General features: G+C 38.7%; 1 protein-coding gene across 2 annotated transcripts in view; it reads left to right on the top strand.

Moving 5' to 3' along the window:
- The window catches only part of Slx4ip (SLX4 interacting protein), a 184575-nt gene that overhangs the window by 154779 nt on the left and 10784 nt on the right, over nucleotides 1-19012 (top strand). For both annotated transcript variants that reach the window (XM_078051410.1, XM_005320479.5), the window contains 2 exons: nucleotides 946-1023; nucleotides 3569-3657. In XM_078051410.1, the coding sequence (XP_077907536.1) occupies nucleotides 946-1023; nucleotides 3569-3657 (167 nt within the window). The remainder of the gene's footprint in view (nucleotides 1-945; nucleotides 1024-3568; nucleotides 3658-19012) is intronic.

The following is a 19012-nucleotide window of genomic DNA, read 5'->3' as shown; positions in this document are numbered from 1 at the left end:
GCCGCAGTCTGGCTAGACACAAAATCACGAGCCACTCAAGCAGGAACAAACTTTATTATTTGAAAATGCCGCCAATGCCCCGTACCCCCGGGAACAATCCCGATGGACCCATGCAGCGTTCTCCTGGTACCCCAGAGGAAGTTCCTCCCCCGGAATTCCCTCCTACTGTACTTCCCCAACCAATGGGAACTCTCCAGGAGTCCTCTAGCAGGCCCGAGGTGAACAGCAGGAGTCCAATATCCATATGAATGCAAATCTTAACTTAATCTTATCATCTCAATAGCTAGCTGGTGTCACCTTTCAACCAAAAATGCCATGCATCATTTTACTTGGCTGTGGCTCTTAGCACTATATAGAGAACTCAAAAAACTTAACACCATATACTTTCTAACACTTAATTCTGTCCTCTTCACTAACAGCTTTCAGTGGGGGGGGGGGGGATTTTTTTTTTTTTTTTGGATATGTGCCTTGTTTCTTTAATCTCATTCTGTATGAATACTTAGCTGTATTTGAATTGGAGGGTAATTTACTTATAGAAAATACTCATTTTCAAATAATATTAAACTGTTCTTTTTGTGAGCTAATAAGTAATAAATATCAAAAGATGTCAAGATCTAAGCATCAATCTACACTGAATTAATCATCCTATCAGAAAGCCCTAATTTTTCAGATATGTTAGACCTTCTTGTTTATCTCATTTTACAAGTGAAGTAATTGAGCTACTTCAGGTAAAGTACTATGCCAGGTGTTATGGCTGGGCCTTCTGGAAGAACCCAGATAGTAATGTCCGATCTTTGTCTCAACTGGGGCCCTATGCTGATTCTTTTGCTATTTCATTTTTTAAATAATGTTTGAATTCATACTGTGTGGCACGCACTGGACTAGGCCCCTGGGATTCAGTGCCAAACCAGCTTATAATCCAATAATGTCCCTTTCATTTTACAGGTTATGGCTTTCAGATCACAGCCTATTTCCTTAAGAGAGGGATACACCTCCGCTGCATTGAGAGCTCACAAAATACTGGTAAGGAGCTCATTTCTTGTTTACACAACCAACTTGCCATAGAGAAGAGATAAAAATTAAGAAATAGAAATTCCTACTTCCTTCATTGCCTTCATGTCATTGTATATTGTCAAACATTTGTGATTTTTTTTCTCCCAATTGATACTGCATTTACTGAATGAGAATACTGAGCTGGACCACACTACATTTTACTTTCCTGATGCATCTCAGCACTTTCATTGAGTGTCCAGAGTTGCTTCTTTATTGTCAGCACACAGCAAGGCCCTGGGATGCAGATCAAGTGTGTACATAAGAAAGCCTTTTCCCAGCCTAGAACCATCAAGACCATTCTCTAAGTGTGAAATTAGGCTACATTCTACCCCTCACTCCCTCAAACCAAGATGTTCACTGAGAAAATGATGTCAGTCTTATCCAGCGTACAACAAAGTTAGAAGATAGTGACCATTCTCCAAGAATTCTCTGAGCATTGGAAAGAAAATTTAACTCAAGTTCCCATCACTATGTCAGTATATCTATAAGATACAAAACAAGGACTTTAAAAATCAGCTCTATGGAAGTTTGCCCCTGGAATCTTCATGATACCTCCACTTTCTTAACTTGAAGTGTGCTGCTTGCATATCTTACTCTCTTAATGGATCTTCCACCTTGTTCACCTTTTTTATAAAACTAATTTATCTAACCTTGTGCCTGGTAAAATGCATCCTAGCTATCCTTCTTAATAGGGACTGTCATTGCCTAAATCTATGTAACTAGTAAAATAAAACAACTCTCAATTATAACCAAAACAGAGTAAAGGAATACAGAAGTAGCTTTCTGTTGATACAATACCTGGTACCAAGTATTCCAAATCTATCATTTTTTTTTTCAGAGGAATAAATAGAAGTACTAAATACAGAAATCATTTGATGAACTGGTAATTTTGGATTACAATTGTGATCCACTCTCAATTTTTTGATTTGGGAGACAAAAGGGAGACATAGAGTGAATTCTATGGCTTGGTTTCCCCTTCCATAAAATGGGAAACTACTTATTGTTTATCTTAATAATATTTTAAGAACTAATGAACAAATATTAACTGAATTGATAATTTTGTTATCTGGTTTTTCAAAGGCCATCCATAGTCACCAAGCCAGATGTAACATTCATGTGGGGTCAGATAAACACACCTGGGCCCCAACTTGAGAAAGATGGCTTTCTGTTTGGAAGAAAGACCAGACCAACAGGTTAGGCACCAGTCATGGAGGGCATTGAATGTTTGCCTATCTATGTATGCTGGGCACTAGGGAGCCATGAAAAACTCTTGAGGCAAATAGTAGAACTGTTTTGTTAACCTTCTGTGTTAAATAGGATGAATTAGAATAAAAGGAAATAACAGTGGTCCAGGGGGTAAAGAGAGATCTGTTGCTAGAATGTCAATTCTTTTGGCCTTTTTGTATAATTTAACCTAGCTGAACAGTATAAGGTGTTCATTGTGTTTAAATTGTGCATCTGCACACTGTTGACACCTCTGTGTTTGGCTTCTGAGTATACCAAATTGACTCATTATTACCTCAGACAGTGCCCTCTTGTGCAATTTATGTAAGAGACTCCATTTACATGATTCATAGTATCCATATTTTAAAAAATTGGTCACATGTTTTCTCTTTTAGAAAAATGAATTTATTTCTGTCACAAATATAAATCACATATATTATAAAAATATTTATGCAATACACCAAGTATTAACAAAGGAAGAGATCCTCTCCACTCATTCAGAATATCCATTGTGATATTCTGACATCACCTCAGAGCTCAGTGGGGGCTGGTAGTCAGACGTACAAGAGAAGATCCCAATGGTGTTACTGTTTTGTGTCCCCTTCATTGACTGTTGCGAGTCCTGTCCTGCAATTCATTTGCCCTACCCCATCCAAAAGCTAGTGGCTTTGCTTTAAAAGCTGAAGTAATAGATTACAATTACTCTAGTGTAGTTGTCTTGTCTTCACCATGCACCTTTAACCATTCCCTTAATAATCTGAATTCTTAACAGAAGCTGCTGTTATTATGGTCACATTCATCTTAGGAGTTTGCCCTCTAATGTAGGAGACCTTCTCTAAGACCAACTGACCAAGCAGATGATAAACAAACTACGAAAAACATTAATGTGTCACATTATTTGATTTTTAGCTAATATTCTTCCTTTTTCTCTAAAGTCTACACACTCATTAGAAAACACTGATACTATTTTTCAGATATGCGTTCTAACAAGAAAATAGCAAACTGATACAGAGAGAAAGCTACAAAGGCCCTGCCTGGAGGCTCCATGTGGTATAATGGTCTAGGGGCTCAGGTGGACTAATTTGCAGCCTCCTCAACTCCCTAAGGCTTAGTGCTCATCCTGCCCTATTGATGGCAAACACTGGAAGGATGGGGGGAAAAGAGACACTCGTCTTATATATACTTGCATATTGCCATAGCATAAAATGAATGAAAAAATATGGGAACACATGTATCTGTGTTCATAGTTTTCTGAAGCCTTCAGTAACTTTATTTTCTTCATTTTATACAGAACTCCGTGTATTCCCTGACAGATTTGTGGTCTGTGTTAGTCAGCTTGAATTTAATCATGATATTTTGGCAAATCAGAATGAAGAATTGGTATGTATAAAAAAATGCCGTAAATAAATAAATCTGCTTCAATGCTGAATTACTGTAAAAAGTAGAAAAAAGTAGAAAAACAACAGAAGTGTTTTCTGTTGTTATTCAACCATTGAATACTCAGTAATACATACTTTTGGGGACCAAAATTCTTGTGCCTATTTTGCATGTTAATACTGATGCATGTGTTGATTTGTTATTGTTGTAATCTCTTAGTTCCTGAAGACCCTTGAATATTTAATTTGATCAGCAGTATCTTTTCAACATCAATTTTAAATTAAAAAGCAACACATTGCAAGCACTATGATGGTGCTTGGTGATAGTATTCAAATAAAGCAAAATCCACATGTTTCCACTAGAAGTTTTCACTGGGGTCAGTGGCTTTTGAATTTTATTCCATTGTGAATCACTAACATTTTCATGAGAACCAGTATTTCTCCCCAGTGTATTATTTCGTAGCTGATAGGGTTCATTCTCCCTCTCCGTCTTTCCCTCTTTCCCTCTGTCTTTTCTCATGCTAAGCCTTTAGCTCCAGCCAGGCCTGTTTCTGTTTCATCAGTTTTCTTCTCATAGAAAAACATAAAACATGCTTAGTGTTGTAGTTTAGAGCTTTGCCTGTTAAGCTTACCATGTACACTTGACAGAGACTCCTTGTATTATTTGTATCTTGCTGCAGTCATGGTTCAATCTACTTACCTCTGTACAAACTTTTTTAATAGTATTAGATGTACAACTTGAAACTTTAACAGAAAAAAAAAAAATCTAACAGACATTAACCCAGCCTTGAAGTATGACATGATTATTATGCTTCTAAGATAATTTATGGGAATATTAAATTATCCCTGATGTTTATTATTTTTTAATTCATATGAAATTTGAAATTTGGCCTACATAGTCTATAACCAGTTTCTTATCTCATCTTAAACAAATATATAAGGAGACTGTTTCAGAGGCTATAAAAGAGAATAGAGACCCAGGAAAAGTAAAGAGCAGAGAATTTATATTTATATTTAGATTCCTTCATTTTGAGCAGAGGACTCTTACAGAAAAGCCGGTGTGACCCTTATGTTTCCTCTTCTTCACCCATCAAAAAACTTTACAATGTACATATTAAATGAAATAAATGAAGCAACTTTGGCAAGAAGTAGTAAAAGTTTATCCTTTGAAATATTTCCAGAATGTTGACTTTTCTTAGTAAATTAATAAATTCTTAAATAGTAATTCTGTTGGCATACAGCTTTAATATAATATTGTTTAACTGATTTTCAGAACAAGAAAGAAACTGATCTGTGGTTTAAGAAAACAACAATTATCTGTGCCAGAAAGTGTTATTGCTTTCAGATGGAATACAGAAGAAATTAGATCTTGTATCTGATATGCAATATTAATACCTAGTATCTTAAATTATTAAGCGGGAATTAAAACATCTCAATATAAATGAAACGTTATCCCCCTTAGGGGCCCTGGTATTTATACAGATGTAAGTTTTCTATAGCTGCTGTTATATAAATCCTATAAGCTGGAGCACTTCCTAAACGTTGAGAATTTTCACTCTGAAAAGTTGACTAGTCTGACCCTTTTACAGTTTCTTTATCTGTAAAATGTTCGAATTTCTAGCAATAATACTATCACAGCTAACCACGTTATAAGAAAAATGTCATAAACATCATGAGGCTCTTTTCATTGTTTTTGGGGGGGTTCTTTTTGGTTGTGGTCAATCTCTGTGTTCATTTTTTTTCTGTGGCCACCTCTTATTGCACTTCACAGATGCACTTTCCCACCAACACAAAAAGTCAGTGAAGCTCTGTGCACTTTCCCTCCTCCCTGGCCTCCTCACCTGAGCACCTCCCCACTTCCTCAGGTTGGCGATCACTAGTGGCTGTAAAATATCCAGGTCAGGTAAGGGGCACTCTCCTGCAAATTGCTCATCAAGCCAACCACACTGCCCTTCCACCAGAAGTGTCTTATAGCTTAATCCTCATTGATATTTGACCTCTGCCAAGCCTACTGTCTCAGATATTTAAGGATCAATAAACAATCCTTCCCTGCCAGAGTTGCCTTCTGCCAGAGAGAAGACATTCTTCTTCCTCTTGATACACTTCAAATGCCCAAAGCCAGTGATGTCAGGCTCCCCTGAGAATTCTTTGAACTTCCTTCAAGCTTTGAATTCTTTTATCAGTTTAAATTGATGTTGGCCTAAGGGCAGGATCCTCTCATTCTCTCTTGGTAGTGATTCTCAAGGAATATCTGCTGGGCAAGGCCTGGGAACTTGGCTCCAGGAGTAGCTATATTGGCTATAAACTTCAGTTATTTTCCTATAATTGTTTACTTAACTCACTTTTCTACGCCCACAGAAGTGAGGGGGAGTGAATTAGTACCTGAGCTAAGGGCTAGGTGCCTTCCTCATGCTGTAGTCCTGGAGGGCACGGATTCTTTTCCTTCACTCCCTCCCACCCCACCCAACCCCATTTGGATCATCAATGTCTCAGTGACAATTTGTTAGAAAATCTGGAAGCATCTATTCAAAACTGCTCTGCCAAGGAATTCTTTCAGCCTTCAGACAAGAAAGCCAGCTGCACTCAGCTCTCAGTTCTTAAAGGTGGTGCACAAAAGAACCACTGTCCCAGATCAAGCAGTACAAAGGGGAAATCCCCTTCCTTTGCTCCTTTTGGGGCAGAACGAATGCAGCCGCACTGTCCCCACTCCCCACTACACCAGGGAGGTCTGTTCCCCCTGCAGTCGGCATTTCTCTGTCCACTTCTGGACATTAGTGCAGGGCAGTCCTCCGTGTTGCAATCACTCTGTACAGAGTGCCCATGTGCTAGGGATGTGGGAATTGTGCTGTGTACTTTGGGAAGAAAGGGCATTATTATGAAATGAGTCATTGTATTTTTCTTTCTAGAGTTTCTCATAAGAAATCTCTAAACCCTGGAGCCTCAGTTTTTGACTATTGCAAGATATGGCGCTGGGGAGTTTTTATCTTTAGTTGTTCTCCTATGCCCCATCTTTTTTTACTTTAGAATTATGAAGAACATAAGGTAAATTTTTATTTCATTCACCTGTGTTCTTTTCCAGCAATATTTTATTCTTTGCAAACCAAGTCTCTATGTAGAGACTATTGTCTTTCTCAGATGCATAGCCCTGGAACTTTTAGGAAACTAAAATTGTTAATTTCTATTATTCCTTTATTAAGGTTGTATGAATAACCATAGAATTTTATACATATATGGAACATTTCAGGCACAGTGCAAAGCTACTGCTTCATTGTGTGTTGGTTGCAGGCTCTCCTAGTCTCTGGAGGCCACTTCTCATCTACTCTGACCATTACATTTAACATAATTTGCAGAGGGTTAATTCGATGCCAAGAACTCTCCTAGGCACTGGGGAAACAAAGAAAAATAAGAAAATGCTTTTTTGCACAAGGAGCTTACAGTCTAGCAAATCAGGGGTACTGAAGAGTTCCCTGGTAACCTAAAAATATAACTCAAATAGAGCCTCCACTTTTCCTGAAGGTATTTAGTTAGATCCTTCTACCATTCAGAAGGAAAAGCCAAAAATATAGACTGGCTTCCTTACTTTTGAACCTAAGCTGTCTTAGGTTCGAAGTCTGTGATCATCTAGGAAATTAAAAAATGATACGTAGGCTAGTGCTGCCTTAAAATGGATATATGCATTAAGACAGTTGGGTTCTTGGCCTTATACTTCATGTGAGTCGTAGCTGAGACTCGAAAATAGCCGAAGAGGTTCTGCAGAGGGGCCCAATCACACAGAGCTAGGCCCATACTATAGCACCATCTGAATAAGAAGATTACTGTGGTATCTGGGCAAGGGACATTTTGTCCAAATTGGACACTTCTCTTCAGTCAGACTGCTGTTTAGCATTAAACATCTCCTAGTTTATGAATATAGGATTGAAGTGAAAATTAGTCTCAAGCAATAAACTACCATAGGTTGGGTTATTTTTAGCTTGGCTGTTGTATTCCTCAGCTGTGTGTAATCCAAGCTCTGTGGGCCTTCACCCTCCTCTCAATCAAATGGGGTGGGGCGAGGGTATCAGATTATCTCATCCTTTCTCACACAATTTCTATCAGAGGAAGCAGATGAAAATGTAGCTGAATAAAAACTATAAAATGATTTTACATGCAAAAAAGAGCTTACTGTTAGAATTTTTAAATTGTGATAAAAACCATTTAGGGCAGAGCTATATTTTATTTTGGGAAAGATAAATAGTAGTTACAAGGAAACACTTTGGCCTTACATTTTTAGAACAAAAGAAACTGCTTAACAGTTTGTTCACTGGCTTCTATACTCTCCTGATGACAGACTTTTTTAACTTTCATAAGGGAATATTTGCATAAATATAATGTGCTCATTCAAGACAAGAACTGTTTTTAACATTAAAAAATAGTGGATAATTTTCCAGGTTTTCATAATATATTGTAGCTTTTAAAAATCCATTATTCTCATTTCTTATTGTATTTCCTAAACAATACCAGTGGTAAATTACATGGAAGCCATTAAGAAGAGATTTCTGTAGCACTAGGAAAAGTTTCTTGAGTGAACAAAGGCTACTTCCATATTCACATTTTTCAGTGTTCTGAAATTAGTTCTTCCTTAATAACTGATTACCAAAATTGTACAACTAATTTTTAAATCCAGATATACACAAATAAAATAAAAATTACAACTTTCAGCCCAAAGATAACCCTCTGTTACCAATCAAGTCTGTATCTCTCCATACTTCATATTTAAAAAACTGAAGTCACTGTGTATTTATTTTAACTAGGACCCTATTCATTTGTGAATTAAGTTTTTGTACCTGTTTTTCTGTTGATAATGATATTTCAAAGACTCCTTATATATACTATATGTAAGACTTTATATAGTAAGGAAAGTAACTTTTAGGGAGTCTGTCTTTTTCTTTTCAGTCATATGTCATTGCCTAATGATAGGAATCTGTGTCCTCAGCTCTGCTGTCCATAATGATTTCTGCTTTGGATAAAATCGATGTTTTGTTTTTTCCAATATTAGACAAATACTTACTTATATTTTCTTTGGGTATTCTTATGGAAATTATTTTAGTTTGTGATGTGAGGTCCTTTTTATTGTTTGTGTTGACCAGCATCATGCTAATTGTGGTCCTTAGGTTTCAAGGACAGCCAAGCTCTCTGCTTCTAATGAACTTCATTGTCAGGGAACTCAAGACCATGAGGCATCTTTAGAGACCAGGCTCTCTTTTTGCCCCTTAGCAGGGGGACTTCACTAAGATCATAAGGTAGTTGGGTTGCCTGTTACACTTCATTTGAGTGTAGCTTAGCTGTGAAAATAGCTGTCAGGTTTCTGCAGGTGGCCCCAGCAAAAGAGGCTGAGTCCTCACCATAGCATCATCCACATGGGAGGATTACTGAGATGTCCTGACAAGACACAGTACATGAGCACTAAATTGAACACTTCTCTCACATCAGACTATTGTTTAATGTTAAAGAATTCTCATGCCTGACACCTGTCTTGGTTGACAGCCCTCTTGTTTTCCTGGCAGTTGTGACCAGGTTTCAAGGTCATAATGAGACCAACAGATAGTTAAGGAACAGATTAGAGCAGTACCCTCAGCTGGTTCTGTGAATGGGCTGTTTTCCTTGAATGGGGATGGGGACTCTAACAGCTACCATTCTCATCTGCCCTTATATGGACTAGCAGGTGGAGCCCAAGGAAATGCTGGTGGTAGGGATGAAGATATTTTTTTATGAGTTAGTTTTTCTAGACTATGACACTGAAGATAAGAAAATATATTTCTTGGGTAAAATTTCTTGGATAAAGATTAAGTGTACCAGGCTGGGGATGTGGCTCAAGCGGTAGCCCGCCCGTCTAGCATGCGTGTGGCCCAGGTTCGATCCTCAGCACCACATACAAACAAAGATGTTGTGTCTGCCGAAAAACTAAGAAATAAAATATTAAAATTCTCTCTCTCTCTCTCTCTCCTCCCTCTCCCCCTCTCCCTCTCTCTCTCTCTCTCAAAAAAAAAAAAAAAAAAAGATTAAGTGTACTTTGACTATTTGTTACAGTAACCTAGGGTTTTGTTCTCCTTTCCTAAAATAAAATTCTCCCAAGTGTTTAACCAATAGTATTCGTGAATGAGATAATTTCATGTTTCATCCCCTTCAGGGAACCTGCCCTTTGCTGAATTAGACTAGGAGGGAAAAATACATAGGATATATTATAGAATATATCTGGGCCCTCTAATCCTTTGTGATTTTTTTCACATAAGCCTCCTCCTATGTACAGAGACATGTAATGTCTCCTTAATAACCATTTGCATCACAGATTTAATTAGGAAAAACATCATGGGAAATAGAACAAAAGGAAAATATATCAGAGTTAAAATGTGAAAACCTGCCTTTGACCACCGACTTTTCCCTCATGCACTGGAGGATCTTAGACACATCATTTGACTTCTGAGCATCAGTCCCCTGACTGATAAGCAGAGATAAAAATGGTATCTGCCAAGTAATTCTTTCCAAGTTTTCCTAACGATCAAGTGAAACCATAAATATTAAAATGACTTATAAACTCTAATGCATTTATGAGTATTAATTATCATTGTCATCATTTTCCTTTTTCCTCAGAGAAGAGTTAATTTAATGCCATGAACACCAGACTAGCAGACTGCTGTACATCTTCCCCTCTCTGCTTGAAATGAGAAAAATACCTAATATTTATGTGTGCACATATTATTTTCCCAAGAAGGTCAGCACCCTCATTTCAGGAAAAACTGAAATACCAAAAGGTTATGATAAGCCCCATATAACTAGCCAGTGTAATGGGAGCTCTGTTAACCAGCATCTAGAGGAGGAAGAAGTATAGAGACCACCCAACTTAAACACCTTTCATTTCCAGTAGCTGCCAGTAGAATCATGATGAGATATGGCTGTGGACGAAAGACCCAGTCATTTCTCTAAGGTAATAGGAATTGGGAGACAGCAGACTTCTCAGGACAGAATTCTGAAAAGCGCATGCTCCTCAGAACACCCACAGCGAGAGTTCAACATGCAAGTGGATTATGTTTGGAAAGTTCATTAGCAAACAGATGATTTAGAATTCAGTACTCATTTTCCCAAGGAAACGATGTCATGATGGGGATGAGGTTCCCAGACTAGTCCACAAAAGCTGTTACTATCATGAACTGTGAGTCTTGGAAGGGGGGGACCTGACTGTCTGTGTTCAAGGAAAATAGCAAGAGCTATTCCTTCCATATTCCTGGGCAGAGAGCCAACTGTGAGCAGAGTTCTGAAATGAGACAGGCATCTGTGATGTCTTCTCTCTGGCCTTATGCCTCTTTTCCACTAGTGTCCAGGGCTACTGGGAGCCCCGTTCTGATTGACCCTACTCCCTTGGTGCCAGGACTACACCATACCTGCCTCTCCTGTCCTGTCCACACCCACACGCTCAGCCTGGTGAGATATTAGGAGAGAGCAACACCTTGAATGAGGGGCTGGCTACCTTGCTGCCTGTGCTGGCATTTTTTTAGCCTTAGGTCTCTGTCGAGGGGAAGCATTTTTAACAGGCTACCCCAAAAAAGGTAGGCCAACTCTTCATGTAGACAGTTCCCTCTACTTTTAAATTAGGGATTAACCTATGATTCATAAATTTCTTGAAATTTTTTTTTAAATATTGTTGTTGTTGTTTGTTTTTCTGGCTTTCATCTAACTCTCAGAGTGGTCTGTGAACCCCCCAGTGTTAAGTACTGGTCCAGATCCACAAATTCTTCAGAATGCCTTAGGTTCTGTCACAGTTGTATGGCATAGAGACTCAACAGTGGGAGCTGAGATTGGTCAGAATTTATTTTTAGGTTCTCCAGGGTAGGTGAATGTGAACTGGAAAATCCCTGTGAAACGTGTACTTCCTGCAAATTCGCTTCCTTAATTTTTTTTTTTTTTTTTTTTGCACACTGATTTCATTTTTAGGGTAACATTCTTTTCAGCTACTTATTGGTATTTTCCTTTCTCTATTACAACTGTTTCATTGTCATCAATTCAACAGAAAATAACTTTTTAAAAAATTTATTTTAAAAAAAAAAAGAAAACAAACAAACCAGGGTTTTCACAACTAACCCAAGCAGCAGCAGCAATCCTGGCTTTACTTTCCCTTAGAGTTCCATCCTTTCGTGGAAAGACAAGAGAGTGAAGTACTTAGAGGAAGGACTTGAGGCTGGAATCATATGGAGCAAAGCTTGGCCTCTCACTCTTGGAAATGGCCAGATGACTTGGCCTCATAGGTCATCAGTGTCCTCCTCCATGAAGTGGAGAAGGTCATGGACAGCATCTTATGGAGACCAGTTTACTAGGTGCTGGTCCTTATACCAAGTCATTTGCTGGTCACTACCACCACCAGCATGGTCTTCAAAGAAATGATTTCAGTCCAGGGGGATTCATGAGGTGTAGCTTTCGGTTTCCATTTCACTCCCTTTATGCTTTAGTTCCATCAAGTCAATACACATGTATTTGAATGTCTCTCTTTTTTTAATTCATTATTATTCTACTCCCCCTATTCTGCCCCTTTCACTTCCTTACATTATTATCAAATAATTTAAGAAAGAATAAGATATGAATTTTGAAAAAGAGAGTTCTTCCTCATTTTGAAGACATGGGCTTCTACACAGCCATGCTGCATTGTGGTCTTAAGATACTGGTTATTCTTGTATTCATGCTTTGGTCTACTTCTCTATAATTCAGGTCTTTTATATCATCACATTTCAGAACACGCATGCTCCTGAAAACACTTAGGCATTGCACTAAAATATGAGAGTAACTTTTTTTTGCCCTTTGAAAATCAAGTCATAAAGCATTGAAAGTAATTCCTGTTTTATGCTTTAATATTATCATGTAACCCCTAAATAAGCTGATATTTTATATTTACTCTGCTTTTATTGTTTGCAAAGGGCTTTGTTTGCAGAGTGCAGAGGCTGTCACATACAATAACTTATTCAGTACAGCAAACCTGAGAAGAGATTGTATCAGTCTTGAACCTTTTCATTTTCAAGGGACAGGAAAGCCAACTCAAAATGGCTTAGCAAAAAAAGAAGGTTTTTGGCTTATGTTCCTGAAAAGTCTAGACTTTAGGTAGAGCTTGATCAGAACAGAGAATATCATTAAACAGTTCCTCACCCTTTTTGGCTCTGCCTTCCACTGAGCTGGCTTCACTCTCAGCCTGTCTGTGCTGGTTGGTCCTAGCAGCTTAGGACTTTACTTTCAGGGCAGAAGAAAGCAGACCTTTGCTTAGAATGGTATGGGTCATGCACCTCTTTGAGTTAATGAATTCAGTACTCTGATTGATCTGAACTGAGTCACAGGCCTATTTCTGAAGTCAGATGTGGAGACTGGGTCTCCTGAAATGCATGGACATTGGATGGGACTTTGAGTTGTGATTCCTTGGAATAAAATCCAAGTATTGTTTCCAGGAAATAAATGTGTATCCATTCTAGAGATATTCATTTCATCTTTTTTTTTTTTTCTTTACAAATGAGGAAACTGATGCCCAAGGCAGATAAGCCAGTTTTCCAAATCTCACAGCTAGATAGTGACTGAGCAGGGAGTGGAACCAAGGACTTCTGACTGTCCTCTTTCTACAGCGTCATCCATGACCATGACAGCACATGACTTGTGTGGCCACCAGGCAGGGTGGAGAGAGTTGTGCACAGGGGTAGGCCTTCCAGATCCTGTTCTGCCCCAAACTAAATGTGTGGCCTTAGACACTTCTTGCTCTGTGTGGGTCTTGTTCTTTTCATCTGTAAAATAGTGATGATGTCTTCCCTCTTGAATACTCAGTGAGGACCACATGAAATGTCAGGAAGAGGACACTGAGAATCATGTAAGCTCTCCAGGAATGCAAGGCATCCTTTCCTTTTTTATAAACTCCATATGGTTTGTGAAGTCATCAGATTTTGTCTTCCCAGTAATGTCAAGACAATTTCTTCAATGCTTTCCAGTTTCCAAAATGTACTTCATATACCTCACTGCATTAAAATTTCCCAAACAAAAATGAAATGTCGATGAGAAACCAACCATCAGGGGATTGAGAAACTGGTGCTAGCAGAAGCCAACAGTGAGTGTGAAATCTTGGATTCCACTTGCCCTAACCCTTGTACTCTGCATCATCATGATTTGATCAGCTCTGGGTGTATGGTTCTCAGCAGATTGTGATCATGAGGATTTGAGAAACAGTAACACTTTGAGTGTGCCCTAAGACTATGTCTATAATATATATGCACACTTTTTTTTTTGTCCTGGGGATTGAATTTAGGGGTGCTTAACCACTGAGCTACATCTACAATCCTTTTAGTATTTTGAGATAGGATCTCACTAAGTTGCCGAAGTTGGCTTCACACTTGCAATCCTCCTCCCTCAACCTCCTGCATCTCCAGGATTATTAGGAATGCACCACTGCACCCAGCTATATATATCCTAATAGTCTGTGGATTACCTACTTTTTTTAAGAGAGAGAGAGAGAATTTTTTAATATTTATTTTTTAGTTTTCAGTGGGCAGAACATCTTTTTTTTTTTAATGTGGTACTGAGAATCAAACCCAGCATCCCGCGCATGCCAGGCGAGCGCGCTACCGCTTGAACCACATCCCCAGCCCCAAGATTACCTACTTTTAAAGTCTTCTTGGGTTATTAATTATTTTCATTGGATAGTGTATAAAACAGAATCAGAAGAACTGTATGTATTTAACCATGAGAAAACAGATCCAACTCTCAAAAGATAAAGGCAAAGAATACCACATTACTATAATTACCACCTTCCAAAAAAATCTTAATAGCACCAAAGAGCTTTTTTTCCTCTCATATCACCTTCATTTGATATTTTGCAATCCTGAAAGTAAGTTTGTTGGGACAGCTCCTAACACAGGTTTTCACCCTTGGCTGTGAAGGTACTAGGAGCATACAACATAGGGTGGGCTGTGTGGTCCTGGAAAACTAGGATTTACTGGTGTACCCATAGGACTCTAGGAGTCATCAGTTGCTTGCTACCATGGCTCCAAGAATCTGCCCCATCAATTCCACCCTCAGGTAATATTAATGTCCTGGGCACTGAGGTACATGCTGGAGAACCAGCTACAAGAGTTTCTCAGCAGAGGCGATGTTTGTCAGGCCTTGGCATTGCCATCTCATGCTGTACGTCCATGTGGAATCAGGCTGGCCAACAGCATCGGCCATGGGCTGTGATAACAGTAATAATACTAGCCTCACTAGCTGTATTGAGGATTCCTATTGGTGAGTGCCTGTGTTTCTCTGCTCCTACTTACTGTAGAATTTTTTTTGAAGTGTTATCTAGACCTGCACTGGCCAGTACTATAATCGTTGTCTGCATTTGGCTGTTGAGAATTTGAAAATATGGCAAGTTAGAAATGATGTACTATACCTATATAATGCACACCAGCATTTTATATAATATATATAGTATATTAAATATCATAGATGTGCTATATAAAATGTCTCAGTATTTTCTATATTGATTAATGTTACGTTTTATTTATTACATTTAATGTTATATTATTATTGAAATTAAATTTCACCCATTTATTTTTGCTTTTTTAATGGGGCTATAAAAAACTTCCAGTTCCTTGTATAGTTCACATGTTTCTACTGCAGAGTTCTGGTCTCCTTTATGTCACCACTTCCTTCACAGCCTTGTGTCAGGTAGGCTTGGGTCCCAGCATTTCACCAAAACCAGCTAGCTTATGTCTTGGACTTCTTCCATCTAGTGGTCAGTTTTGACTCACAGCCACTCAGTGTATTCTATACAGTTGTCACTTTCATTGACATTTAATTTTTTTTCAGTAAATAATTTTTTATTAAATTATTTATTCTAATTTGTTATACATGATGGCAAAATGCAATTCATTTCATATTGCACATATAAAGCACAATTTTTCAAGTCACTGATTGTTCACAAAGTATTTTCACATGATTTGTCGGGTAATGATGTCTAACTCATTCCACTATCATGTCTATCCCCTTGTCCCCTCCCTTCTCCTCCCTCCCCTTTGCCCTATCTAAAGTTCCTCCATTCTTCCCATGCTTCCCCCATCCCATCGCCATTATGAGTCACCATCCTCATATTAAAGAAAACATTCAGCCTTTGGTTTGGGGGATTGGCTTGCTTCACCTAGCATTATGTTCTCCAACCTCATCCATTTACCTGCAAATGCCATGATTTTATTCTCTTTTAATGCTGAGAAATGTTCCATTGTGTATATATACCAAAGTTTCCCTATCCATTCATCTACTGAAGGGCATCTAGGTTGGTTCCACAATTTAGCTATTGTGAATTGTGTTGCTATAAACCTTGATGTGGCTGTCTCCCTGTACTTTCATTCTTCCCTTGCCTCTGGGGACCTCTTATTATCTCAATTTTTCTTTCTTCACCCATAGTTCCTTCTTAGACCCTTGGCTGAATCTTCCTTAACTTATCAACTTCTTTTTCTCATGCAAACTTATTCCTTGATAAAATTCATCCTAACCCATCATGGCATTAAACACCTATCCCAGGTTGGTGTCTGCAACTCAGACTGTCCTCTTCTAGAAACCTGTACCTTAACTGTCTGCTCACCATCTCCACTTAGATATCCAAGAGGATTCTAAAAGTTCTTGTGTTTGTGCTGCTGTAACAAGATGCCTCATACTGGATAATTTTAAAAAGAACAGAAATGTATTTCTTACTACTCTGGAAGCTGGGAAGTCCAACATCAAAGTGCCATCAGGTCTGTTGTCTAGTGAGGGTCTAGTCTCCCCTTTCAAGATGGCACCTTGTTGCTACCTCCTCCAGAAGAGAAGAATGCTATGTCCTCACATAGTGGAAGGCAGAAGGGCAAGTGGGGCAAATTTGTCCTGTTAAGTCCTCTTTTGAGGGCAGAGTCCTCATGGCTTAAGCACATCGTAAGGGCTCTACCTCTTAATACTATCACAGCGGCAACACCTGAATTTTAGAGGGAACACATTCAACCCATAGCAACATCTAAAACAGGTTTCTTGGTTTTATTTTCCCAAGCCTGCCCCTCCTCAGTATTTTCTTCCAATGACAAATGGCAGCTTCCTCTGTGCATTTAGTTATCAAAACCACAGAACTTGGACTCATCCTTTACTTTTCTCTTCCCATAACTGCCATGTCCAGTTCACCTGCACATTCTTTTGAGCCTCTCTTCAAATCCAGTCTGAGCGCTTTTCTTCACCTTGTGCTTCCTCCAAGACCCATCATCTCTCAGTGAACTACTGCTGTGTCTTATCATGATCCCCCTGCCTCCATCCTTGTCCCTCTACAACACCCAAGGTGAACTTTTAAAATGTCATTTTTCTTTTCACAACTTTCCATAGGCATAATATCATCTTTCTCACTTTAATGATATATCCCATCCTTAAAAAGCCATTTAAGATTTGCCCCTCTACCACTAGTACTCGTGCACACCCTTGCCCTGGTTTACTTTCCTGTCCCTCTGACCCCTTGCCCTGGTTTACTTGGCTGTCCCTCCACACTTCCAGGCATATTCTGTCCTCAGGGTATGCTCTTCCCCATATGCTCATGGAGCTTGTCCTTCGCTCAGATTGCTGTCCATAACTGACGTTGCAGTCTACGCAGCCTTCTCTGAACACTGTATTCAAAATAACACCTCATGGACCTTTAGATGTGTATCTCTCCTCATAGCATTGTCACCACCTGACACATTCTGTATTTGTTTCTTATCTCCCTGTTGGTGGAGACTCCATGAAACTAGGTCTTTTTCTGTGGGTCCAAATCTTTTTCCCCAGTGGCCCAAGTTGTGAGTAGTTCAGAGTTCAGAGTTTTGCTGTATTGGATCATTCTGCTGGATTCTGCTCAGTTTTTAATTTCATGTACCCTTAGAGCAGAAGTTCATTAATTGCTGGGTATAAGCATCCCTGGGGAGCTTGCTTAAAATGTATATGCCCTGACCCTCATTTTGGAGGTAACAAGTTCAGTAGAATTGGAGTGGAATCTGGTAATTTTTTTTTAACTTTTTTTTTTTTTTATTGGTTGTTCAAAACGTTACAGAGCTCATGATATATCATCTTTCATACATTTGACTCAATTGGGTTTTGAACTCCCATTTTTTTTTATTGGTTGTTCAAAACCTTACAAAGCTCTTGACATATCATACTTCGAACAATAGTTTCAAGTGAGTTATGAACTCCCATTTTTACCCCAAATACAGATTGCAGAATCACATAGGTTACACATTCACATTTTTACATAATGCCATACTAGTGACTGATGTATTCTGCTACCTTTCCTATCCTCTACTATCCCCCTCCCCCCCATCTTATCTTTCTATCCCATCTACTGTAATTCATTTCTCTCCTTATTTTTTCTTCCAATTCCCCTCACAACCTCTTTTATGTAGTTTTTTATAACAATGAGGGTCTCTTTTCATTTCCATGCAATTCCCCTTTTCTCTCTCTTTCCCTCCCATCTCGTGCCTCTGTTTAATGTCAATCTTTTCTTCCTGCTCTTCCTCCCTACTCTATTCTTAGTTGCTCTCATTATATCAAAGAAGACATTTGGTATTTGTTTTTTAGGGATTGGCTAGCTTCACTAAGCATAATCTGCTCTAATGCCATCCATTTCCCTGCAAATTCCATGATTTTGTCATTTTTTAGTGCTGCGTAATACTCCATAGTGTATAAATGCCACATTTTTTAATCCATTCATTCATTGAAGGGCATCTGGGTTGGTTCCACAGTCTAGTTATTGTGAATTGTGCTGCTGTGAACATCGATGTGGCAGTATCCCTGTAGTACGCTCTTTTAAGGTCTTCAGGGAATAGACCAAGAAGGGCAATAACTGGGTCAAATGGTGGTTCCATTCCTAGCTTTCCCAGGAATCTCCATACTGCTTTCCAAATTGGTGGAACCAATTTGCAGTCCCACCAGCAATGTATAAGAGTACCCTTTTCCCCACATCCTCTCCAGCACTTGTTATTGTTTGACTTCATAATGGCTGCCAATCTTACTGGAGTGAGATGGTATCTTAGGGTAGTTTTGATTTGCATTTCTCTGACTGCTAGAGATGGTGAACATTTTTTCATGTATTTGTTGATTGATTGTATGTCCTCCTCTGAGAAGTGTCTGTTCAGGTCCTTGGCCCATTTGTTGACTGGGTTATTTGTTGTCTTATTGTCTAATTTTTTGAGTTCTTTGTAAACTCTGGATATTAAGGCTCTATCTGAAGTGTGAGGTGTAAAAATTTGTTCCCATGATGTAGGCTCCCGATTTACTTCTCTTATTGTTTCTCTTGCTGTGAAAAAACTTTTCAGTTTAAGTAAGTCCCATTTGTTGATTCTTGC

Source organism: Ictidomys tridecemlineatus, chromosome 5, assembly GCF_052094955.1.
Source record: "Ictidomys tridecemlineatus isolate mIctTri1 chromosome 5, mIctTri1.hap1, whole genome shotgun sequence".
In the NCBI taxonomy this organism is placed as follows: domain Eukaryota; kingdom Metazoa; phylum Chordata; class Mammalia; order Rodentia; family Sciuridae; genus Ictidomys; species Ictidomys tridecemlineatus.
This window is presented reverse-complemented; position numbering and strand designations above follow the sequence as displayed.